Source organism: Danio rerio, chromosome 23, assembly GCF_052040795.2.
Source record: "Danio rerio strain M-AB ecotype USA chromosome 23, GRCz13ab, whole genome shotgun sequence".
Lineage (NCBI taxonomy): Eukaryota > Metazoa > Chordata > Actinopteri > Cypriniformes > Danionidae > Danio > Danio rerio.
The window spans coordinates 27,221,981-27,249,669 of NC_141043.1; the positions used below are offsets into that span (position 1 = coordinate 27,221,981).

A 27,689-nucleotide genomic window follows, 5' to 3' on the forward strand; every position below is an offset into this window, starting at 1 on the left:
TCATTTAAAAAGTTGTTTTATTTATTGATCATATTAATGACATCTTCCAAAATGTACATGCAGCACTTAGTGTATTTGAGACATTAGAGTGTTAGAACACAGCTGATTACTGATTCAATAAAAAATAAAAACAAAATTAAAAAATAGCTAGTAAAAAAAGAAACAGAAAACAGAAAACCACATTTCAATTGTTAATGAACAACTGTATACCATCATTGCCCAGCAATGTATTATTTAAAATGACTGTTGACTGAAACTAACTTCAACATACCTGAGATTCTGCTTCTGCTTCCATTCATCACAGTCTGACAAAGATCCACAAACCTTTGCTTTCTTTAAAAGCACTTTACATTCTTAAAATCACCCTACAGTGTTTCAGTGGAAATGGGATGTCTGAGTGAGGGACTGGGAATGGCTTTAATATTGAAGCTAAAAAAAGCAATCAATAAAAAATAAAATTGATAATACTTTCTGAAGTAAAAAAAATACTAATAATCTCCAAACTGATAGTGTTTCCCAATGAAGGCCCCTGTAAGATCTGATATCATTTTAATACCTCAACAACAAAAAAATCCTTAAAAAGAAAAGAAACCAACAAATGTGCAATTCTGAATCTTGTGCAATTTTGCTGCAATCAACTCCTTCATTTTTAAATAGCCTTTCTTTAAGTGAAAGAGCTTTAATAACCTTAATGAATGAATAATGTATTACAATTATATGATCCCTATTACAGTTTCTCCATACTACCTGAATCTAGCACATTTTTATAGTTCAACATAACAGTGGTTACATGCCAGTACCGTATCTTCACTATTAATGTTGCTGATTGATATTAAAATGTCAAAATTAAAGGGAGAGTTTACTCCAAAAATTAAATATTTGCAGTTAATTCACTCACTCTCAGGCCATCAAAGATGTAGGCGATTAGATTTTTTTCAAAGCAACATTAAAGGAATCTTTTAGGATAAAATGGCTCCTTGGTGTTTCTTAAAATGCAATTCAGACAAGCACTTTGAAAGTCTTAAAATACACTTACAGGCAAAACTAAATGAATACAGCGTGCTTCTGAAAAATACACTGAGGTCTTGTAAAGGGCAACGTTACAATATGTATATATACACAGCACAGACCAATCATTTGATTTCATAAGCCCTCAGTGCATCATAAGAAGCCATGTGTATTAAATTTAGTTTTTTCTATACGAGTCCTTGATGATTTTTAAAAGGCAAATTAAAGGCTACAGGCATTTTGAAAGTCTAAAAACATTTACAGGCAAAACTAAATGAATACACTGCGCTTCTAAAAAATACATTGAGGTCTTGTGACACAAAACAACTATAAAGACACAGCAAAGACCAATCAGAGCCATTTCACTTAAATAAATAAATATGTGTATTAATTTTGTTGTTCCTATATGGATTCCTTTAGACTTTCAAAAGTGCCAGTAGCCGTTGACTTGCGTCATTGACCAGTTTCAGCTTAAACTACTTTATTGTTCGACTGAAAAACAGTCACCTGTGTATCAGATGGACCGAGAGCAAGTAAATATGTCAAACGTTTGTCATTTTTGTGAGAACTAAACCCTTTAAAGCCAGACCAGTTCCCCAGACGTCGTTTTCTCTATGTTTTGAGTGTCATGCAAACCGTTATACTTTCAAATCTTAAAGCAGCCAGATAATATCAATGGTGTAAACATAACTAAAATAGTCTTTCATAAGTGCACAAAAAGCAGTGTGTACCTCTGTATAGTACAGGCGTGTGCAGTATCTCTCCACGTTATGCAGGAAAATTGTTTTTAAAAAGCTCTTGAATTTTGCCTACTATACGTATTTACACTGTATATACAGTATACTCCAAATACATGGAAGAGAACTGCTCGATCTCTTTTTGATTTCCTTTTGCAGACTTCCACTTGTGAAAGCCAAAAGCCTTAAACTGAAGTCCTTAAATATTTGTGCAAGGCAAGTGTAAACAAGGTCAGGCCATAATTACCGTTAGTTTGATATGAAATGAGCCCACATTGTTCAGTATGGTGCCTTGTTCGAAGAGCTCACAGTGTCTGCTTGTACCTACATAAACAGTAGGTTTGCTGGTGAGCCGATTTCCCCCTGCTGTCCATGTCTGAGCTCATGTAGTAATGGAGGGGGTCAGCACCATGGTTCTCTTTCTGATCGGCCTCTGTGTAGACTGTCGCTTCTCTGCCAGGCGCTCTTCATCAGCTCCAGAGCCTCGCTGCACTTCTTTTGAACCGACAGGTCTGACACTGCCTTACGAGGTAGACTCACCTGGACACATACATGGACACATTCACACTGTTAACTGGATTCATGCAGATAGTATAATGAAAGTACAAGAATTCAAATTCCTCCAAGGATTTTTTAAATAGTTTTCACAGACTATGTTTGAAACCCCAAAAAGGGTTTCAAAGTTACTCAAGTAACTCAATTTTATTTTTTTATTTTTGTTATTTAGTCATGTAAGTTGGCTTTTATATCTTGAGAATAATGAAAACAGCTCCCTATGAACACTCATTGTTTCTCTTAAACCTTTCCATATTTTATTATTGATTATTTTAGGATGGTAATTGTAAGGAATCGGATGTAAGCAGTGTACCGCTGTCTGTAAAGTATGCAGCACCATCTGATGCAAAAAAATCATCAAGAATGTGATAGCTGTAATTAAATCTAGCTTTTTCAATTAAGACAATCAGCAAAAATTAAGCAATATATACAAAAACAACATATTGAGACAGTGATCCATGGTTTAGTGACCACTCCGTTAGATTACTGTAATGCACTGTATGTAGGGAGTAGTAAGTCAGCAATTGTCCGTTTGCAAATGGTGTAAAATGCTACAGCACGCCTGTTAACTGGTACTAGCAAATATGACCACGTTTACCCTTGTTAGCTTTGCTTCATTGGTTGCCAGTTCATTTTAGAATACAGTTTAAGATTCTTTTATTTGTGTTGAAATCGTAATAGTCATAAATGGTCTTGCTCAACCTTATATCTCTTGAGCTGGTACACCCCTATAAAGCCCACTTGCTCTCTCAGGTCAGCTAATCAGATTCTCCTGATTGTTCCAAAAACAAATTTAAGTCCGCTCTTAAAACTCATTTGTTTTCGTTGGCATTTGATAGCTGATCTTAATACCTGGCAATTTTAATATGTGTCTTTTTAGGTAGTTTAGCTATATTTTATCATGTACTTTAAAAATGATTATGCTTATTTTGTTGTATATTTTCTGTAGAGCACTTTGGCTCACTTCTGTATTTTTAAAGTGCTCTATAAATAAAGTTTGACTTGACTTGAAGAATGAATTTCTTAAACAATTTTGCCCCACAGCTCAAGCACTAACACCAAGAAAGAATTCAAATAAGTTTTTCGACAGTCTCGGGAAGATGCCTGTATTTACTATTGACAAAAAGCTTTTATTGTCACGAATAAAGAAGCTATTAACATGGCTTTTCAAGGGTTTTCAGGTGAAGAGAATCTAAAAGTTTTTAGGTCGGAAATTTGATTGAATATTTGAACTGAAATCAAACTGTATACAATTTTGAAATTAGTTAGGTGTAAAAGCTAACATTTCAGCAAGCATTAAAGCAGTCAGCAACATCCTTTTTCAGAAATCATTCTAATATACTTTGGTAATAAAAAAAATGTTTATTATCTATTATCAATGTTGTAAAGATTGTTTTGTAGCACTGTAAAATGTAGCATTTATTTAAAAAACAAAATCTTGAATAAAATTATGAATGTCTTTACTGTCACTTAATTAATTAAAGGCTTCCTTATGGAAAACGTGTATTTTGCTTAAATAATCTAAACTGACAGCTGTATTAGAAAATGGGATAGAAGTCATCATAAAGGTCTGCAAATAAATGATTTAGTATGCACTCAAGGATGTCATTCAGATGTGATGATATGCTAGCTTATAAGGATTTTTTGTCACCTGATATACAGCAGTCCATGCTTGACTTAATTCTGCTATAAGCCGATCTCGTTCCTTACATCCGCTAAAATACAAAACCCAGGGAGGAAGAAACTGAGCTCGATCCTCTGCAAACTCCTGCAAATAAAATAAATAATAGCTTTCACATTGACAAAAAAAGTTCACATTCATAAGATAATGTGGCATTTCCTCAATCCTCTGAGAAACACCTGTGATCGTTTTATTTTTAGGTCTGAAACTACAAAGGGCAAACATCTGTTCACCGAGACCTCTTGTGCACTACAATCTGTGTGAAGACTTACAATGACACAGTATTCCTTGTCGTCCTCCAGGCAAACAGCTGTGACATCGTTCAAATCGGCTCCTCCAAGAGAACGGAAAAAACTGGTCTGGCAATCCTGATGACACGTGAGTAACTTCCTGTCTGTGAGCACAAGGCAACATGGGATGCAGGGTGCAGGAGCAACTCCCTGTGGGATAATCTGAGAAGCAAAAACAAATGCTGATCAACATCTGGAGAATTAGCTAGCAAGTAAGAAAACAACATCCATCTACAAACATCATTCACTAAAATGTATATGATGGCATGTGTGGAACTGATGAGAAACAACAATGAATTGTCATGTGGCAAATCTGAAAGCGTTTCAAACGCACAGTCTAACACACAGAGGATGAACTGCATTTATCCCAAGATAAGCAAAGAGATCTAGTCTCCAGAATACTTCATTATTTAAAAATATGGTTATAGCAGTCAATTGAATCATTTTACAATATTTGAGTCAAGGACTGAATCCTTTTTCCTTTTAGCATGAACATGGGCAAAAACGGAAACAAACTGATATTAGCAACTTGTACCAACAATAAAGCCATAAAACTGTTGGTAGTAAAAAAATATATATATATAAAAATAAATAATAAATCAATACCACAAATTAATAAAAAAAATTATAATAATTTTGTATAATTTCAAGAGTTTTTAGATTTTAAGTGTGCCTAGTATTTAAGTAAAATAAGGAACAACAAAAAAATTAATTAAATAATGCAAAGTTTTAACTGTTAGAGCAAAATAGAAATTAACAGGCAGATATATTCTAACAGTTGAAAGTCATCAACAGCAATAAATAATACATAAGATAAAATACATAAACAAAATTAACAATAATCATCTAAAGTTTACTTTTGATAACAAAAGTTACAATTTCAGAAGGATTCACATTTAAACATTTCATTTAAAGTCTCTCCTGATAAAAACCGTTTTCTGATAACATTAAAAATAAGGCATACCACAAGAATATGTTTACCAGTTTGGTTTCTGTTGCAATATTGACACTTCTCCTTTGAGTAAATGTTCATGTTTTAGTCTCATGTGTCCGATACACCATCTTCTGTAAACTATCTCATCATGTCTTAAGTTAAAAAAAAAAAAAAGTTGACTTTTTCTATTCTTGAATTTTTGAAATTCTATTTCAGGCTGAATTTAAAAAAGGTTTATTTTCTGGAGCACTAATCTTATTTTGCTTTCCATATATTATAAATATAGCATTTTATTAGTGGCTTTTAATCTGAAGGCAAGATTTTGCATCTTTCCTTTTAGGGCTGTCCTGGCAGCTTTGTCAGCTTCCAAATAGTCTAACATGACCTGGGATTTAGCAGAAAACTACATTATAACATTTTCTCTGTTCATTTACTACTGCAGAGAAGAAAAGTGATGAAAAGGCATGGACACATCTTTTCTTGCACATAACCCTATTAAATACGTATTAATTGCAGTTTCCAGGTCAGATGTAATTTTTTATAAAGTAGGCAAAGTTTGGCATCATGCACATTGATTATTTCAATACCACTTCCACATATCTGTTACATCTTTCTTCTTTAATTTATGCACTGTCTGTAAATCATCTGCATTAACTTCCATGCCAATGGTAAACCTGGCCCTAATTCTCTTAGTATTACTAAAGTTACTTAGTCCAGAGCAGTGAGTGATTTCCTATCAACTGTGGTCACTACGAGCTAATATACTGACACACATGCTTTATTTTTTGATTATTTACATTCACTAAGATGTACATGATGACAGCTCACCCCTTTAGAGACAGACTGGCAGAGCAGCAGCATCCAGTCTGCCATTTCCAGCTCGTTCTCTGCGCTGAGCTCTAATGGCTGATGCTCTGTCAGAATCACCTGAAAGGCGTGAGGTTTTTCTGTGCTGTTTGAACGCCTGCAGCCTCCACAGTGCCCTCCCCTATGACACAAATCACATGAAAACATAAGTATTAAGATATCACATTGAAAAGAAGAGGAAAATCCATGACCTCCAATACCAGTGAAATCTTACCCCATGGTAACAGACATCAAAGGTGTAACATCTGTTCTCTCTGCATACTGATACAGGATGCCATTGCTGCTAGGTAGATTGGTGTATTAACATTCAGTGCAGATAAATAAGACGACACACTGTTGACCAGTTTAATGAGATCTTTAATACCTGAGAACTAAGTAACAACTTTTCCACACTTCTTTCCCCAAATAAGAGCTTCCGGCTCGGTACAGCAGCGGCCCCTCTTTAGTGCTGCTGGATGCTCTAGAGCCCGACGGAGATGTCGGTGAAGCCACGGTCACATCCATTGGGTCTTCCCAGTGAACCAGAGAATAAAGGCGAATCTTCATTTCAGACATCTACACAAAAACACTTAGCATTAAACCAGTTAGACAAGTCCTAGCAGGCCAGTTGAATTAGCAGTTGTACTCTGGCAAGTTACTCTTGAGTCATACGGTGAGGTTATTATAGTATTATTACGCAAATACAGAGTCATTTTAATAATATGCATGCATGTATTTACTAGTGTTAGGTTTCAGGTTTGAATACAGTTAGCCGTGTATGTGTGTGTGTATACTATATTATAGAATGCTATTCTGTATATTATATATAGAATTGTAAGGTTCTATCTGACATTTTTGACAAAATTGAGTAACTGACATATTCTTATTAAATAACAACTTATTTACGCTATGGGGTGTTTTTTATAAGTTGTTTATATTAAGACTTTTTATTTAAAACACAAATGTTACACACATACTGACTGCTATATAGAATGCAAAAACTTTAATGCTCATTATCTAAAAATCATTCAGAACTCGACTGAATTGAGAACTCGACTTGAATGGTGACGACTTATTACTAAGACATACTGACATGCTATTTCAGACTGAACATTCAGAGGAACATGTTAAACAATATAAAGCAGGCTAGGCGGAATAGCACCATTTACTTAGTCACATCAATAGTTACATCAATCTTCTGCCGGGAGATTTCAGTGGCTGAACAACACTTCTGTGCATGTAACATAACTTGTATGTAACAACAACAGCTTTGCGTGACTAAAACGGTTTTAAAACAGAACATTACGTGCCTAAAATAAATACTTCAGCTATGGTGTCATCCTTCCTCCAGGTGCAAAAGTAACTCCAATATTGATTCAGGATTTTAAAAGGTTTTGATTTGGTATTTGTTTTGCTTTCTCTCTCTCTCTCTCTCTCTCTCTCTCTCTCGTGTGCAGATAAACGCCAAATGTCGGATCTGCATGAATGGCTGCAGATGTACAAATCTCCGTTTGTTGACAGTTTGGGATACTTTTCAGAATTATGGGAACTATCAGCCTGACACATTTTAATTGGATTACCTTTTTTTAGTTTTTTGCTTTACCCAGAAAATAAAAATACATATAAATACATTTAGATCATTTATTTTTATCATTACTATTGGACTGTGAGAAGACTTTCAACCAGCACAACAAAACATGTTTCTAAAGACAATCACCTACTGCACCTTTTAATTAATAATAATTTATTAACACAATTACTATTGATCCTCACCTTTAAAGACTGAGAGCTCCTCAGTTGAGGAGCAATGGTCTGAACTGATCACTATACATGCTTTAATCATTAGTAAAGGCATTTTAAAAGAGAGTCAGCACAAAGAACCAAGATTATCAAACTGAGCCAGCATCTGTCTCATCAATTATTCAGGGTGATGGATCTGCTCTATTACCTCACAGTGAGTCTCCTGGCACACAAACTTGGAGAGAGCGAGTTTCTCCATGGTGGCGTCAGTGAGAATAGAGGGGTACGGAGGTTCCCTACAGCCATTCTCCCAAGCCTCCTTCAACACAGTCAGAAACCAGCTGAGGAGAGACCGTGAAGAAATCTTCGTTAAATATTTATAATATTTAACATCAAGGTGATGGACTTCAACTGAAAAACTCACTCAGTCAGAGATGAGTCCGCAGTGTCCAGCAGGAACTGCCGTCTTCTGTTGGTGCACACCAGAGTGATGGTCTGCTGGTGAAGACCCACCTGAGGCACAAACAATGGCTTTAAAGTCTCAAGAAATCCCTGTAAGATGAGGTACTGTCTCATGCATATTAATGCATCTCATTCATGATGGAAGTGCCTGGTGATTAGATCTGACCAGCCCTTTCTCATGAATTAATGCTAGGAAAACTTGTTTAAATGTGTAAAGGACTCTCAAGTCGTGGAGGTGAGTCTTTGAATTATTGCATATACATCATATTTTGTAGCATAGCTTCAACTTTGCTGATCAAGCAATAAAAACTAATTTGCTCAGAATTTACTTATAATATATATATATATATATATATATATATATATATATATATATATATATATATATATATATATATATATATATATATATATATATATATATATATATATTTATTTATATATATTTGTATATTTATATATTTTTATTAAGACCAAAACTTATATTACCCTTTTTTAGTGATGTGGCAAACTCCTGGCAAACTAAGCTATTGAATTAGCTACATCAGTGTTTCTCAACCTTGTTCCTGGAGGACCACCATCTCTTTACATATTCCATGTCTCTTTAACCAAACACACCTGATTCAGATCATCAGCTCATTAGCAGAGACTGAAAGACTGTAATGGGTGTGACAGACATACAGTTTTGGTAGTCCTCCAGGAATGTGGTTGAGAAACACTGAGCTAAAACTAAGCTATTGAAATGGTTTTATTTCTTTTGTTTATATATTTTCTAAGCAAGTTAAAGCAATACATTGGAGCAAGGAAATTTTTACATTAATTCCTATAATATGTTTTCTTCTGGAAACAGTCGCATCTCTTTTTTTTTTTTTTTTTTTTTTTTTGGTTGGGGGTTGAATTTAAGGTCACTATTATTAGCCCCCTTAGGGATTTACATTTTCCCCTATTGGCTACAGAACAAACATTGCATTTTAAGCTGAATACTATTATTTTGCTAAATAATCAGTAAAATATCAGGTACTGTCATTATGGTAAAAACAAAATAAATTATTTAACAGAAATGAGTTAAGAGTATTGTTTAAAAAATGTGTTGAAAAAAAAAACTCTATTAAACAGCACTTGGAAAATATTTGAAATATATATATATATATATATATATATATATATATATATATATATATATATATATATATATATATATATATATATATATAAGGGTGGAGCCGAACCCGAATACGGTATTCGGAAAGGCACGAATAGCGTGTTTTTACGAATACTTATTTCGAACAAATACTTGAAAAATTATTTGTATTCGGGAGCAAGAAAAACATTATATCAAAAAGCAGCGTTTCCTCATGAGACCACAGTGCATGAGTGAGAGAGAGAGCGAGTGAGAGAGAGAGAGAGAGAGAGAGAGAGAGAGAGAGACGGACGGACGCACGCTCAGTCGGAGGGCGGGGCGGAGGTAAAAGGTCTCTGGCGCAAGCTTCTCCACAACAGCAGACAGAGAAGGCTCGGCTGAGCGAAAAAAATACTACACTGCATCACTATTTTTGTTAAATAGATTTTTGTACCTTAATTGGGTTCCAGATGCAGTTTATAAACTTGTAGCGGAGTTTGATCGGGATCGGGAAGTTTGCAACCGGGTGCTCTGTTTACGCAACGTTAGCTCTGTTAGCGCGGTAATTCAGACAATAGACTGTTGACAGAGTAACATTAACGTTCGTTTATAAAGGTTAAAACGATGCTTGTGCAGTTGTGTCGAATAGTATGCACTTATGGGAGTTATATGGTACGTCTAAATAACTGTCTTTTGCAGACAGCAAGATATATGCTATAGGCTAGTTAACCTTAGCATAGCTTCCCGTCACTTTTTATTAACTTGAAACTCCTCAAATACATTTGGGCACCATGAAAAAGAGTGAGACTGCTGCTGAGCCATTTCTTGGTCCTCCACCAGTAAAAAAAATAAAACTTCATGTTCTTTGTGGAAGCATTTTACAGTCAGTGGTGCTGCAGATAAAACAAAGTGATACTGTATAATGTTTACAAAAGTGAAATCAGCAGAGGTAGAGATATTAAACATCTGTCAACATCTTCTATGCATAATCATTCATTTTCTTTTCGGCTTAGTCTCTTTATTAATCTGGGTTTGCCACGGTGGAATGAACCACCAATTTATCCAGCATATGTTTTACACAGTGGCTGCCCTTCCAGCTGCTACCCAGCACTGGGAAACATCCATACACTCTCTTTCACACACATACAATAGGGAAAATTTAGCTTACCCAATTCACCTGTATTGCATGTGTTTGGACTGTGGGGGAAACCGGAGCACCCGGAGGAAACCCACGCCAACATGGGGAGAACCCAGTCGAGGCTCGAACCAGCAACCTTTTTGCTGTGAGGCGACAGTGCTACTCACTGTGCCACTGCGCAACCTTCTATGTAATGTATTATCACATGCACTAAAAGCATCCTCTCCTGATACTGTCTGTGAACCCCCCACAAGCATCAATCCCCTCAATCAGTCCAGCTATATTCTGCTAAATCCTCCACAAGCACCAAACCATCAACACAGCCACATTCTGCCCCAGCAAGTCAGTTTCAAACATAAAAAAGTAAAAAAAAAAAAAAAACTTTGCGGCTGGCAGATGACAATAGCAGGGCTGTATCTTTTAGTATTATATAGAATACTTTTGTTCTGCCAGATCTCCCAGGCAGGGTTTTATTTAGATTTATTTAGTTAATTTTAGTTTTTGGAATTCTGTGCATTGGAAAGAAGTTCTTTCAGAAGAAGAACAGTTTTTTGAAGTATTATTTGTTTTTATTCTGTCTATTCAGTGTCCTTCAACAAGAACGGTGGTGGTGGGGATCATAATATTCACAATGGTATTTTATTAGTTGTTGGTTTAACCATGGATGAGATAATGGCTTCTATGTTATTTTCTTTTCAATGACATTTCTTGTCACATGTTCAAAAACAACAACCAATATTGCATGTCTATAATTTATATAATGGGTATAATTAAACAATACTTTCACTCTAACGTAAATTAGAAGTGTAATAGAAAAAATATATATTTTTGCGCCATTTTGAATTTTACTCGAATACAAATACAAATACAAATACAAATACTTTTCCCCCCTCAACAAATACAAATACAAATACAAATACCGGCTGCTCCGCACATCCCTAATATATATATATATATATATTGCCTTCTCTCTGCAGTAAGTCAATCTGATCATTTAGTGTTCAGGTGGTTTACTCACAGAGATGTAGTCCAGCTCATTATAAGACACTGCCTCCTCAACACTGTAAGGTTTCTCTGCTGCTCCTAAAATCAGTGGAGACACAACAGTGAATGTAAACTAGTGCTTTTTAAAATGTCTGTAGCAATGCTCTGATATTCTACTGACGTTTTGCTGACCTTTTCGCAAGAGGTAAATGTAGCAGTCTGTTAAGAGCAGATATAGAGGCTGCAGATCTCCTTCCATGTGGCCTGTGCTCATCCTCACCATCTGAAAGAGAAATGCAGACTAATTAATAGAACTGCACCAGTTTATAGTTTCATTAGAATGGGAGTATTATTTATATTACACATTAAAATTAGCAGCAATTGCAACAGGTTTAATTACAGTTGGTACATTTTATTCCAATAAAATGTGAAGTAGAGGTTTGTTTCACAGATTTCATTGAGGGGACTAGATGAACCTCTTTCAACAAACACAAAACTCTATTGCGAACTATAAAGCCATTGTAAATGTAGGCTACCAAGCTCAGGGTAAGATATTTTTTGTTTATAAAATCCTATTCTTTATCCTATAACTTATAACAAATAAATAAATAAAATTGAAATTCCACAAACTAAATTCAACATGAATAAAAGCAAGCAGTATTCTGGAACCAATTCACCATTCAATAATTTAAAATAGAAAACGTATTTTAAATTAAATTAATATTTCACATTATTACTATTTTATTTTACTTCTTAAATGCTGCATTTATTTGGCTAAAAAGGGCTTTCTGTTCCTTAACAAAACACAAAACGCACACACAAAAAAATGGTTTTGGCACAGTCATTAAATACACAGCACAATTAAAACAAAACACAAGTATGTTCACCTTAAAGAGCTGTTCTTCATTCTCCCTGAAAACATGAATCATGAGCAGCAGCAGATGATTGTTATCCACCCTGCACAACAAACAAACAAACCAAAACAATTCACTTTTCACCTCATAAGTGATTAGAATTGTTCTGATAATTCTGAATCTGATTATTCATGAGCCGTCATAATTATTGAGCTGTTCTCACTGAGTGCGTGTTATTCACATTCTTCAACTGATCATGCTTGATAAACCGACATTGCATGTTGTAAAGTGACAATAAGCAGTCTCTATCATTAGATATTTGCCTGTTATGCTGATTTTGGCAAGTATGTAAATGCATTAATCTGTATGTAAACGCATAATAAACCTTCGGTCAGTTAATATGGTAATCGCAAATAGATTGGATGGATGTAAGCACAGATTTAAAGTGCATTCTGGCAGAGCGAATGTTACAATTATGTGTTCTTATCTTGCGCATTAGAAACAGCAGTGCTATAGTCAAAATCCTGCATCTCCAGAGAGAGGTGTAAGCTTTTGGTGAGGGTGTCAATTTAAATCAATTTAATACTCACAGATATGCAAATATTTACGCTTTGACGTCAATCTCATCAAAATAAACAGATTTATTATTGAAAGTTTTGGAAATGCATTGTACGTGTGTTGCCGATTTTAACGTATTTTGATCACTTAAAAGATGTTAACTGATTTTTCATGTAAAGCAGGACAATGGTGTTTATGCACATGGACTTTTGATTTATTAGTCAGCCAACCCAAGCGATTCCGCTGAACTGTCGCACCATTACAAAAGCGCCATGTTTAAGATCTGATTTAATTTAAAATCATGGATCTTCAATGCCTGATACATATACAATATAAAGAGGGTTTTAGACCGGACAACACTACTGCATTAAACCAAAGCCTCTAGAATACACAAGACATGTCACTCATATAGCTTTGAATGGGGAAAAGTATAACGGTTAATATGACGAATGAAGCCCGCCTACTAGTATAGGAGCCAATCATCGATCGATATAGACCAACGTTTCTCCGGGAGATCAGATGTGTGTTTTTTACAACAGTTTGGTTGTCAACAAAACGCACTGGAATCTCAGCAAATACTTGTTTCACAGACATAAGAAATATATCCACACAAGGCTTGAAATCTATACTTTGAAAACTGGAAAACAAATACAGATTTTGGTTTTGTAATCTGTATGAAACGAATGCGAGTTACAGTCTGTCCTGTCAAACACACAACACATGACAGCAGCAACTCCTCAAATGTCCCTATGTTGTAAACAGTGTCGCTGTCATTTTTTTCAAGACCAAGTTGTAAATTACTTCGGAAGACCAGTGGGATCAGACGATCATTATCCAGCGGATAATAATGTGTGGAATGGCCATAATGAGGTTGGTGTCTTGATCTCCTATTCGAGTGTGCATGCGCATTAGCTCGGGCAACCTGAAAATATGCTGATTTTGTTCGATTTGAATGTTTAGAAATGAACGTATGAGACGGTTATCGATTCATTTTAACGGTGGTTCCAAATATGTAATGTAATCGTAAACAGTTTATTTACAGAGTAATTGATGTTTCCCCATTCAGACAGAATACCTGAGTACACTGCCTGAGAGGCATTTCAAAGATGGCCGCCAAGTGAAATGACTTGCCTCAAAGGGACTTGCCTCAAAGGGACTCAAAGGGACTTTCTCCCGCCATGCCTTTAAAATATGAACATTAACTTCACTCTAGTATTTTCCATGGAGTTTCTGCACTAGCCTGCAGCTACTGACGGCGCTAGCAATTACATGGTCTTTCATCTTGTTTTACACTTGAGCAACTAAATAAATGCGCAAGTCTATTTAACTGATCATGTTCACACTACAACATCGATGCTGCAAAAAGGAACCCTATGAAATCGAAAAGTCACATTAAGCTACCACTGAAAGACTATCATTGGCTGAAAAACACTAGCCGTGCATAGAGCCCATTGTCTATTGTAAAGAGCTTATTTTTGTTAGTTATCAGTATGTTTTGTTGCTCATCTTAACATACTTAAAATCATAACCAATTTACTATCTCACTTGAATTCTGCAGCATGAGAGCTTTGTGTTGCATCTTCTTCATCTTCTTCTGTTTGACTCAGTTTCTTCTCTGAGGTCTCTATGGCGATGGAGGGATCCTGCCCTGCAGCTGCTGCCTCTGCTTCTGCTTCTCCCTCATCTTCATTGCTAACAGGAACATCCTGCGGCTCGCCATGCCCTGCAGAGTCATGGCGCCCACCACCTGAGGCAGCAGGGTCTGGACTCTGGGAGGTAAAGCAGTAGAAGTCTGCAGGCGGCAGCGGGGCCTGCAGGAAACCATCGCTTGGGTCTGGAGGTTCACCGCCAGCATCCTCTCGAAAGGGCTGCTGATTGGGGGGCCCGTCGTGAGCGGTGCAAATTTCTTCTGCTCCATCCTCAGCATCCAGAGACCCATTCAGCCTGTCCATGACCTCACGGAGGGGTTGCCCTACGTTGTCCATTGAAGTGTCCGTCATTTCTGGAAGCCTCAGTCCAGTTTCAGGCTCCTCTTCTTCTCCTTCGCGTCTCCCATTCCTCAAGGGTTCTGAAGCAGTGCTGTCAGCACGCTCCAAAGGAACTCGACTGTCCACGGTGATGTGGTTTACTGTGACGTCTCTCTCAACTACAATCTGAAGGCATTCATCAGTCACTTCTGGAGAGATGACGTTCTGTTCACTACTCACTGATGATCCTCTGCCGCGTCGTTTCTTGCCAGGCTTTCGTCGCCGTGCCATTCTGTCAAACAAAAACATACTGGTGAAAACATGACAGGGAAATGTGGATTTCCTCTGGCTAATGATAAAACTGTTCGGCATTATAAAATGAACAATATGTCACAGGTAAAAGGATTTTAAAAGCTCTTTTCTGCACTGTTAGTGGTACCAAATAGTATTGAAAGATCTTTTTCCATGTCTCTTTAGCAGTATTGGTTTATGCTGAGAAAACAAATTAGCAAGCAGCATAACAAATTACATTAATGAAACATTTATAATGGATGCACATAAAGTGTCATTGCTGGTGGTCATATGTTTTACAGTGCTCATAAGTGTAACTTATTCCTGGATGTCCAGAAACTACCATAAAGATGTGGAATTTGTAATATGAAACTTGCAAAAAGAAAAAAGTTTGAAAACCACATAATAAGTAATACGGTTTTAAGTCTTGTAGAAGCCACAGCTGCCCACATATCAGCCTTGTCCCACTGAGTTTGTTCATTTAAAATATATAATGTTTGTTTTTCAATAATTATTTAATTTTAAAAATACGTCTTGGTTTCTTTTATACTAATGTGTTCATTCATTTAAACAAAATAGTTCATTATTTACTCTCTTTTTTTCATCAAGTTATTTATTAATTTAAAATATATTTTTTAACATTTGTACAGCTTTTTCTACAAATATTTTTACTGACCCCTTAGCACTCCCTTGAGGCCTTATTGCTTTGAAATCCCTGATCTTAAAATATATTCATTCCCCCATATAATGCACTTTGCGTCATTTGCTATATGCAGTTAAAGTTAGAACTATTAGCCCCCCTGAATTATTAGTATCAGTAAGTAAATTTTGACAATATATTTTAAATACACTTCTATACAGGTTAAAGTGACATTTAAAGGTTTAACTGGGTTAATTAGGTTAACTAGGCAGGTTAGTGTAATTAGGCAAGTTATTGTATAATGATGGTCTGTTCTGTAAACTATCAGAAAAAGTATAGCTTAAAGGGGCTAATAATTTAGACCTTAAAATGTTCATTAAAAAAAAAATTTTCTAGCCAAAATAAAACAAATAAAACTTTCTCCAGAAGAAAAATATAATAAGACATACTGTGAAAAATTTCCTTGCTCTGTTAAACATTAGCAAAATATTTTTAAAAGAAAAACAAATCCAAAGGGAGTTTAATAATTCTGATTTCACCTGTATACTCTAAAACAGTGTTTCTCAACCACATATTTAGAGAAGCACCAACACTGCTTGGTTTCTCATTTGTCTGTCACACCCATTTCAGGTCGTTCAGTCTCTGCTAATGAGCGGATGATCGGAATCAGGTGCATTTGGTTAAGGAGGCACAAAAACTGTGCAGAGCTGGTGGACCTCTAGGAACGTGGTTGAGAATCATAGATTTCAGCCATTGCCTGAAAGGCCAACATCTTCATACATCAGTCAAATATCAGAAATACATTACAGTATTGGACACTAAAAAAACAACACCATTGCCCTAACCAATTACTCAACTCCTAATGTGTGATCTGCATCTATTATAATCCTGAACCATAAGTTGTAATACTTAATACACACCTAATGACTTCCAGCTCAGTGCTGGTGATTTCAGCGTCTTCTCCAGTTGTTGAAGTGTGCCGGCTTGCTATGTGCACAGGGGTGACGTCAGCTGAAGTGTTGGTGTCCGAGTCCTCAGTGAAGGGATTTTGCCGAAATGTAGGGCTTCTTGACAGAGATGTGGTTCTGATGGTGCCCGCCGAGGCTTTTACTACAACACAGTCACTGACAACAGTCTGAGGGTCTGATCCTGACGAGCGCGGCCCACTGACTGGATCAGTCAAGTCTCCCTCTGTCCAAAAAACAAGAGGAACAAGGAAACCATATGAGATGCAGGTATTAGGAATTCCTGTTTGGAGATTTAGGCAAGATTAGAAGCTGCTGAATCATGACAAATGCACACAGACAAACAAACACAAACTTGGCTTTCCAGCTACTTCCATATCATCCTTCAATTCAATAAAGAAAATTCTATTTGCTGCTAATATCACATTTTTTTGCTAATATCCAGATTTTAAAAAGGGGTCACTTATTTAGGGTACAATTCTCATCATTAACAAACCATCAACTAACACGGTGTTCAATAAACTACTAAATAAGCTCCTTATTAATAGTTAGTAAAGTAGTTTAAAATAATAGATTGTGTTTAAGTATTGGTTAGTATTAGGGATGTAGAATAAAAAAATAAACAGCCAATATCTTGATAATAGGCAAATAATAAGCCATTATGAAAACAGCTTTTAATCAGTGTTAACTGTCAATGTGTAAAGTGTAAATTCTGAATATTTCTGTGTTGATTACTGAAAAAATCTGAATAATTAAGACCATTGCTTTATATTCTCATTTTTTTTAAAAATAAGGAAATTTGGATTTTAGGTCAAATTCATGGAAAATTCTTTGTTTTCTTAATCTGATATTAATACAATTTTACAAAAAAAAAAAAAAAAAAAAACTTTTTTTCACCCAAATACATTCTGAATGTTCACTTTAGCCTATAATTTTCATTTCATTTAGCATTTTTAAATTACATACAATGCATATTTAAAGTGCATTCAGAGAGTATTTGTTTCGCTTCACTTTTTCCACATTTTTTTATGCTACAGTCTTATTCCAAAATGGATTAAATTAATTTATTTCCTCAAAATTCTACACACTTCCCCACAATGACAATGTGAAAAAAGATTTTTGAAATTGTTGCAAACAAATCTGTGAATGAATGAGCTGCACGGTGGCGCAGTGGGTAACACAATCGGTTAACAGCAAAAAGGTCGCTGATTCGAGCCTCGGCATTTCTGTGTGGAGTTTGCATGTTCTCCCTGTGTTCGTGTGGGTTTCCTCTAAGTTCTCTGGTTTCCCCCACCAGTCCAAAGACATGTGGTATAGGTACACTGGTTAAGCTAAATTGGCTGTAGTGTATGCGTGCGATTGAGTGTGTATGGGTGTTTCCCAGTGATGGGTTGCAACTGGAAGGGCATAATGGCTGCATAAAACATGTGCTGGATAAGTTTGCGGTTCATTCTGCTGTGGCAACTCCAGATTAATAAAGGGACTCAAGGCTGATTTATACTTCTGCAAAGCGTGTAGCGTTTACAAAAAACAAAAAGCCAGTGCAGAAACTCGACACAGAGAAACAAACACCTACTGCCAGCTAGTGTTTCCAAAGTGTTATTGCAGAGCAACACACACAGCGTGCAAATGTTTAAATGCACGGCTACGCAAATTGCATGTGCCGTGTGTCATGCCGATCAGTTGACGAAAAAGTATTCAGAAAGACTTGAGGCTGTAATTGCTGCCAAAGGTGCATCAACAAAGTATTTAGCAAAGGCTGTGAACACTTATGTAAATATGATTTTTCAGAGGCTTTTTATCTTTAATAAATTTTCAACAAAATCTTTTCACATTGTCATTATGGGGTATTGTGTGTAGAATTTTGAGGAAATAAAATAATTAAATCCATTTTGGAATAAGGCTGTGACATAAAAAAAATGTGGAAAAAATGAAGCGCTATGAATACTTTCCAGATGCGCTGTATGTGTGCGTTTCATTCATTTAAAAAAAAAAAAGATGACAAGTTAATGTTAGCAGGTACATTAAATGTTAACAACTTAATATGGTCTTGTATTGGCACTAATATACATAAACGGAACAAATCTAAAAACACATTTTTGTCAGCCCTACAAACAATACGACAAACAAAAACTACAATTAAAATACTATAGGATTTGGTTATTTTAATCATTTGATAAGAGTAAATTGTGGCTAACATTTGCCACTGAATTTAAACAGTTAGGAAGCAGTAGGTTAAATCCAAGCATCATGCATGCAAACCAGCTTTCACACTGCCACATGACAGGAAAGGCAATCCGACAACAGACAAAAAGGTTCAGCTGCATCAGGCACAGAGTTTCTTTTAGCATCATCCCATACAAACCCTACATCAGCAGAGAGTGGCGATCACTTACGTCCAATAAGAACATGAACACCACAGTACCCATCTATGAAGTCTACATCACAGATACAATGCCTACAGCAGCTTATGCATGTGAAACAAACATGCACTGAGTGAGACGGACATGCACAATGCTTGTTAGTTAGTCCGGACAGATGGATTGGGCGAATATTAGATTGGGGAGGGGGAAATAACCATGTCCCACCTTCCCAGTCTGCACTTGGCAATGACTGCAACACAGGGAAGATGTCACCAAAATCATAATCTAAAAGAGGGAGAAATAAGACTCATCAATAGACAAGAACGAATAATGAAGTGAATGAAAGAAGAACAGAAACTCAAAAGAGATCAAGTGAATGTGAAGCTTGCCATATGAGGAACTAATAAAAACCGACAACTGAAAAAGACACAGTGACATAATGGGTTGTGAAATGTGTCATCAGATGAAATAGAAGCAGTAATCTGAAATTGCTGAACACCAGATTTTATATAAATGATCTAACACATAGATGTCAAAGCTAGATCCTGGAGGGCCGCAGCTCTGCGCAGTTTAGTTCCAACCCTGCTCCAACACACTTACCTGTAGGTTTCAAACAAGCCTGAAGGACTTAATTAGTTTGATCAGGTGTGTTAAATTAGGGTTGAAACTAAACTGTGCTGAGCTGCGGCACTCCAGGAACTGGCTTTGACACCTGTGATCTAAGAGTTCATTTTTTTCAGAATACCATATTATGTCAAATAAGCCAATTTGAAGAAAAGAATAAAGATAAGTTAATAGCCAGAAGTGTGAAAATAAGATCAAGAAACTGAAGAAATAGAGAGAGAAGTGATTAGCTCACCTTCACTGGATGGGGCGATGGCACTGTCATCCCACTCAAGATTAGTGGATGTGAGAGAAGTGAACGAGTGTAGTGACAGACTATCAGAGCTCGGCAACCTCTCCTCAAAATCCAACAGATTCTGAGGTTTGTAGTATTCAGGCATGTAGGGAGCAACATCCAAGTATGGAACATCCTGCCATTGATATATACATAGAAATGTATAGAAAATGAAGGATAGATAGCAACAGTGCTAGAAGATAAAACAATGATTATTATTGCAATATAAGCTCAATTTAACTCGAAGATTAAAAAAAGAGAACATGTTCAATATGTTTATGATTCTATGTTAATAATATTATCAATTTGATATCACCCAGAACATGCAAGAACTAAGAAATTAACTATGATATTTGGTTAAGAATACAATTCAATGCAGTTTTTAGACATTTTTATCATTATAACATTTGTAAAATTTATATTTGACTGACTTTTGTTTGCCATCTTCTGAAATTAAAAGGGTAATTTATTAATTAACAGTCTGGCTTCTACAGATTTCCCTTAGGATCAACAATCTGCCTTTAAACTGGGAAGAAACTGAGATTTTACATCTATTGTCATAATTATCAATATTGACTGATATGACTGATACAATATTTATGGTATATCTTTGACAAAGGACCAGATTTACTAAACAAGTTCAATCCTAAAAAAAAAAAACACTAATGGGAATGGAAAGTTCTGTGATTGATCTACTGTCTGTGCTCAAAATAAACACAAACACAGCAGCTCATTTCCATAATGACCAATGCAATCTACACAATTAATGCAGAAGCAACACAATTAATGCAGGCTCACAAACAGGTAGAACCCTTCTACCAAACACTCGCAGTTCTCTGAACTTCCTAAAGTGCAATCAAAAAAAAAGTCTCATTCTGACAAATAAATACCACAGCATGTCAAGCACAAAATATGTGAAAGAGATAGTTCAATCAAACATACTCCCCCAAAAATGTTGGATGAGCTGAGGATGTGTTGAATAATGTTAGAAACAACAGTAAAACTGACTAATATTAAGTCAAGCTGCCTCACTAATCCAAATATTCTTCTCTTATAATTTTTGTCAAGAAATAAAGAAAGTCCTACAAATATATATATGCCATAAGGTCAGTAACAAAAATAATTGTCCACACCTTTTCAAACCAGTAGTTTACACTAGAACAAGCTGTTAGTAAGTCAGGCCCGAAGTACAGCAAGATATAGAAGAGTGTTTAAGCAGTATTTTAAGATATCATTAGGTTGTATGTATAAAATAGATATCTTCAGAAATTGCATATAGTATATAATAATCCATCTAAAAATATATATAGTAAAAAAAATAAAAAAATTAATATAGTTATTTACTAGCTCAACTTAGGAGACATCGAATATTCATATTACAATATACTTCATTTTTCAAATCATGCTGTGTAGGACTATTTAAAATGAATTACCGTGATGCATTTCTGACCAGACAGATCATCTAAATTATAACATTTATAAGCAGCCTGTAAGAAAGAGTATTTGTTTTTGCTTAACACACGTTCTTTTAAAAACTTGAGGTCTAGAACATGCAGTGTAAAGGCTGATTTAATTACAGATCGGAGAAATCAATAAAGATTACATCATACCAGCTCCAGGTTAAAGCGGATGAACTCAAGCCCAGAGACGAGCGTAAGAAACAGAGTGAGATGGTCATGACTGCAAACCAATGCATTTCTGGAAAAAGAGGAAGCGGCTTTTTAAAAATCAGATGACTGCTTGAAGGAAGCTTTCACGATCTGAAACCACAGAAGAACTATTATGATCATTATCTCAAAGTCACTCACTTGTAATAGTACTTCTGGAGCAGTCCTTGATTCTCCTCAAAAAGTCGGAGGTAGCTTTCTAAAGAACTTTCATTGAGCGCCAAGTAGAGCCAGGCACGGCCTGCAGAACAACAACAACATAGCAGTCATAGTTTACTAAAGGAAACAAAGTCCAAACAATTACCACAATATTATACATCAAATATTTGGGGCCAGTGTTGTTTTATCTAATCACCAAGGAAGCATATATTTAATCAAAACTACTCAAAAAAACAGTTTTTGGTTTTAATATATTTGCATTGTAATTATTTTCTTAGTATCAGCTAACTCTCTATTCTTTTGAGTCCAAATATTAGAAGAAGCTAAATTTTTTTCTTAATTGTTACAAAATCTCTTATAATTATCAATATTGCAAACAGTTTTCAAAAGAAGAACATTTCTTAACAGAAATCTTATGTAACATTATAAATTCTTAAAGGCAATTCAAATGGGACAAACAGATGCAGACAGGTGGCAACACATCAAGTTGTGTTTGTTGTCATCTCTCACAGTTGCAATCTTTTACAAGGCTCGAAGTTAACTTTCTTACTTGGTAGCACCGGTGCTCTTAACCTGAAATATTTAGGAGCACCAGAAAAAAATTAGGAGCACCCACCAAAAACGAATGATATATTTGACAAGTTGTATATTAAGGGATTTATTGTATTTGAAAACAACATCAATTGGGACTAACAAAACCCAGAAACAACTATCTAACTTATGCTGTGATGACTTAATATTTGTGCAATAATTCCAAAGTGAATGTTGAATAATTATAAAACATTAATGATGATGATGATGATGATGACAATAATACTAAAAATGAATTATATTTCTCATCATCATGCTGCTTTGAATGTATTTTAATCTAAGTTATCTGCTATATAAAGTCCTACTGTTACTTTATGAAAAATAAATTGATGGTTTGCATCAAACACTAATGAAGCATTGTAGTAAGAAATATTTATTTTGTACTATTGTTTTTATATGCATGTCAATTTAATAAATAATAGTTCTGCAACAAAACAAACGAAATAATATAACAAATCATTCAATTCAATGCTGAAAGCTGCAAAGCTGTCATCAGTAATTAAATAGAAAAATATTATACACCAAGAAAGAATAGACAAAAGAAAGGAAGAAACGTCTCACTTTTAAAAGTTTTGGTTTCGGTTTGTGTCGTTTTAATGCTCAGCCTCGTTACGCGCTGAATTACATCTTTCTGTGTTTGCGGGAAAGCATGCCAGTCAGCCGACCCAATATATGAGAGGGGCAGAGCAGGATTCTCCCGATGACCACCGGCGCAATACTGTTCTTTCTTTGTAATAACCCGCATCAGTTTAAACGCAGTAAAGGCAAGCTTATTTGGCGATGGTGTTTAAGCGGACATTTGCGCTGTTGCAGCCTGATCTCACGAGGAAACGTAGGTAAATGTTACGAATTGCCGTGAAATTGTGTTGGCTGAACACGCAGTGCATGCAACGCATCGAGAGTCAGTGTATTTTTTACTCTTCAGCCGTTTGCATTCCCCGCGGTCACAAAAGCTCTCTCCCTGTCATCTGACAGCGGAAAGTCTCGAGTGATTGACAGCTAATATGAACCAATATAGCGGCAGGGAAGACCGATTTTACCACGTTTTTAGAAAAAAAAAAAACAGGTCGCACTACAACTATTATATGCAGTCGCACGAATGCTCCCAATATATATTATGAGGTCGCATAGCTTAAATTACGGGCGCATATGCGACCAAAATGGTTGCAATTTCGAGCCCTGTTTTGTCCAAGTTTGTAATCATCGATCACTTCAGTGTGAATTGAATTTCTCTGATCAAGTAAAAGGAACACTGCTAGATAATATGATATAATATAATATAATATAATATAATATAATATAATATAATATAATATAATATAATATAATATATGTCACGATACTGGAATTCAGTACCAATCGATATTGACATTTTAAAAACGTCCATTTCTTGCTAACATTTGAGCGCTGTCATCAGTTTACCAAACTCTCCCCTGTTTATGAAGTGTGAACAAAGATACACAGACACTGGAGGATTTCAAAGTCACATTAATCAGCTGGTTTGTTTATAGAATGCCATATGAGCAATCCGCTGATGAATCGCAGCTTTGAAACAGTCTAGTGTCCCTGTATCTGTGGTTACACTCAGTAAACAGCTGTAAGTTCTGTCATTTTTGTTGAGCATTTGAACATAATGGAAAAACAGCGCTGTTTACAAATGTGCTCAACAGCGCTCAAATGTTAGCAGGAAAGGATGTTTAACATTTCAGTACTGATTGATATATAATATAATATAATATAATATAATATAATATAATATAATATAATATAATATAATATAATATAATATAATATAAAACAATTTAATATACTTACTAATAATTTATTATATGACCTATAATAAAATGATTTACTGACACCAAATTTTCAACAGTAGTGTACTTTAACATTTCAAAGCAGCACATCATCTTACTTCTGCCAAGATTGGTGGCTATGTGTTGGAGTTCCTCGATCTGTCGAATGGCTTCTCGTCGTGTGAAGTGTAATACGAGGACCCAGTAACCTGATGAAATGTCCTGCAGCCTTTAAGAAACAGAAGAACACTTTAAGCCTTCAATGGTCTAATGTGAAAGTGCTTCAGTTTTGAAAGGCTCTGTTGCAGTTTGTCTAACCCATAAAGCAGAGCGTGATCCAGGTGTTCACACAAGCGCTGAAGAACCCGGTCGTGATTCCTGATGGCTGGCGTCTCATCCTCGCAGGCCGCAAAATAACTCTGCAACTGTGGATTAAATGTTACGACTTGTTAAGGAGACAGCCCTTAAGAGTGAATGAAAGAAGTCGAGTGGTAAATTTCTGTGCACAAAGCCATGACATTCCAAGCAATCCTTTTTATTCTGGGTGAACAACCTAGACGCATTTTTAGATTTCAACGCTCTGTGATTCTCAGATTGTGCAAGTCCATTACAAAAACCCATGAGAAAGCACTAATGCCAAGCACCTGATAGGCTAAAAATCCTACGACGGCAGGGTGTGCAAGTCACTGATGTTCAGTGAAAGTAAGAGCATCAATCATGATCACGTAAACAGCCAAGATTCAGCAAGATTATTGGGTACTTCATCAAACTAAAAAAATGCGCTGTTAATTTACACACTCAGAACTGACAGACAAAATGAATATACAAAAGGCAAAAACTAAGTACTCTTGTCTCCCAATGATACAATGAAGTCTGACGAAGCAAAATGTTCAGTCCATGTAAGAACCAAACAATATTTACAACATTAGCTAATCCACAGTCTTATGCTTTTGCTCAGAACATTTTGCTGAGGCTTCAGAATAAAGGTACTAATGTATTTAAAAAAAAAAAAACATCCAGTGTCTTGCAACTAATTGTTTCCCTTTATAAGACCTTATTGCATCGTCAGAGAAGCCAAGGATATTAGTTCAAAAATATACACCGCTAAAACTGGAGTGCGTCAACTGTTGACTTGAACTTTATAAATCACCATGTACCTCGGTTTCTATTCAAATTCTTATTTAAAGGCACAGCATGTCATTTTTTCTAATAGAGGACACCTTTTTATAACCAACAAAGGTGTAGTTTGCTGATGCCATGACTAAGTGTGGAATCATGAGAGACCAATTGGGAAACCATGTTCATGGATGAGCTTCAGTATTTATCTTGCTAGTATCAACCAGAGTGAAGCTAAAATCTAAAATCTGTCGAAGCAAAACGAGAGCGCTGATCCAATAGAGTGGAGGAACTATAATGTCAATATGCAGGCCAATCGGCTGCTAGCATAAAACTGATTTCCTCGATAAAATTTTTCCCATAGGCTTTTCGAAAATTGCAAATATAAGCTCTGTGTTTAAACACTGTTCATTACACTTTTTGTCCAACCGGACTATCCTCACACGATAATATAACATCGCTTTTGGATCCTAAATGCAAACGCAAGAGCAAAAAAGGTAACATTTAGGTAATAAACAGACTACACTGATTTGGGCACTCTCGTTACGTCATCACCATCTTGCTACCTACAACTTTTCAAGCTTTTTTTTTTTTAGAAATATAATCTATGATTATATTATAATCCACGCTATATAATCAAATATGTGAAAATAATATACAATTTTTTTTGTATTAGCCAGATTGGCTTAAACTTTTTTCTAAATGTTTGGGATAACGCAAGTCAGCAAAACGTTGTTTTAGAGATTTTTGGATATTTTTTTCATGGTAGTATCAAACAAAGTAAAGCTAAAAGCAGTCTAAGCAAAACTAAAGTGCTGAGGTAATTGCTCATGAGCAACAAGCACAACAGGAAAAGCAGCAGAGCTTTTATTATGCCTCAGTTGACTGGACATGATCATTTGAGGAAGAAGTAGTGCTGTTTTAACATGCTAAATACATTAATATTTTGTTATAATTTTGTCTAAATGTTTGGGATAATGCAAGTACATAGGTCAGCAAAATATATAGAATAGTTCTAGTGATTTTTGGATATTTTATGGTAGTATCAAACAAAGTGAAGCTAAAAGCTGTCGACACAAAACGAGAGCTCTGAAGTAAATGCTGATGAGAGACAAGCACAACAGGAAAAGCAGCAGAGCTTTTATTATGCCACAGTTGACTGGACACAATCACTTGAGGAAGAAGCAGCGCTGTTTACCATGCTAAATACATTATTATTTTGTTATAATGCTGCATGCGGACTAATAAAACACACAACATAATGAAGCATCTTTGGCAACTTCCATGTTTTCTTTAAACCAAACCAAAAGTTTAGCATGGCCAGACAGCACACAGTCTGTCACAGGTTGGCTTAAACTTTTTTTTCTAAATGTTTGGGATAATGCAAGTCCATTAGTCAGTGTTCTAGGGATTTTTAGATATTTTAAATATAAAAAATACATATTGCACCTTTAATGTACTATTGAGAAAGAAAAACCACCTACATCTCTGACAGTCTGTTTTCATGTTTGTGTGAACTATCCCTTTAATGCAGAACAAAATGGCTATAGAAATAAAGGGTGACCTGGGATGGCTCCATAAAATAAGTAGCAGCTCTGTTTGTCCTATTAATAGGAGCTCATTTGATCACAGAACTTGTTTACAGGGACTTCATGTCACAGTTTTGATGCGTCAGTGAACAAACCTTTTGACTCAAACATGCTTGACTCAAGTATAAAATGACTTAATGCCTTTCATGTCATTTTACAGATAAACAGCTTTTAACTACACTATAAATACACAATATAACCTAGAGTAAACTCATGTAGCGCACTGCTAGCTGACTTCTTAACCTTGTATTCATAAAACATTTTCTTAAAAGGCAACATTGGATGTTTTCTCAAGATGCCAAAGCGTTTGTATTCACCAAAACACAGCAGAAGGGGGGGAGGCCCAACTATTTTGATAGCGTAAACCGCAAACAGCTCAAAGTAACCTTCGAATTACAAACTAGAGAAGGTCGAAATGTATCGTCGCTGCATGAGTGGACGTCTCTTACCTTCTTGACGGACAGAGAGATGTTTTCGAGGATCCTGTCTTTGACTTTGAGTTGATCCATGTCTGGCTCTGCTCTCTGCGGATGTCAGCTGACGCGCGCGCTCCCGACTACGGCCACGAGCTGTTTGATGACGTACATTTGTAGGCCAGTCCTGTGATGCTACGGTTTTCGTCTCATGGCTAAAATAAAATTGTAGTTAACATTAATTGTTACTTAAGTTACAACGTAACGTAAAATATGTTACCAATTGTCATATCTCAAAACTACAACCAATAAAATACCTCTATGGAACAA

At 35.7% G+C, this 27,689-nt stretch overlaps 1 protein-coding gene across 5 annotated transcripts; it reads right to left on the minus strand.

Annotated features, from left to right (window-relative positions):
- plekhm2 (pleckstrin homology and RUN domain containing M2) lies at nucleotides 1-27,506 on the minus strand. 5 transcript variants are annotated; one of them, XM_087305912.1, is made up of 20 exons: nucleotides 27,396-27,506; nucleotides 24,560-24,666; nucleotides 24,361-24,470; nucleotides 21,840-21,939; nucleotides 21,642-21,729; nucleotides 19,993-20,167; nucleotides 19,359-19,418; nucleotides 16,726-16,996; nucleotides 14,453-15,166; nucleotides 12,383-12,452; nucleotides 11,688-11,778; nucleotides 11,530-11,594; nucleotides 8,216-8,304; nucleotides 8,000-8,132; nucleotides 6,437-6,627; nucleotides 6,287-6,355; nucleotides 6,034-6,193; nucleotides 4,254-4,433; nucleotides 3,952-4,068; nucleotides 1-2,285 (listed from the first exon to the last, which is right to left on the minus strand). In XM_087305912.1, exons 1-20 carry the CDS (start codon nucleotides 27,453-27,455, stop codon nucleotides 2,148-2,150), a joined length of 2,988 nt encoding a protein of 995 aa, XP_087162038.1. In that variant the 5' UTR covers nucleotides 27,456-27,506; the 3' UTR covers nucleotides 1-2,147.
- Nucleotides 27,507-27,689: the final 183 nt, after the last annotated feature.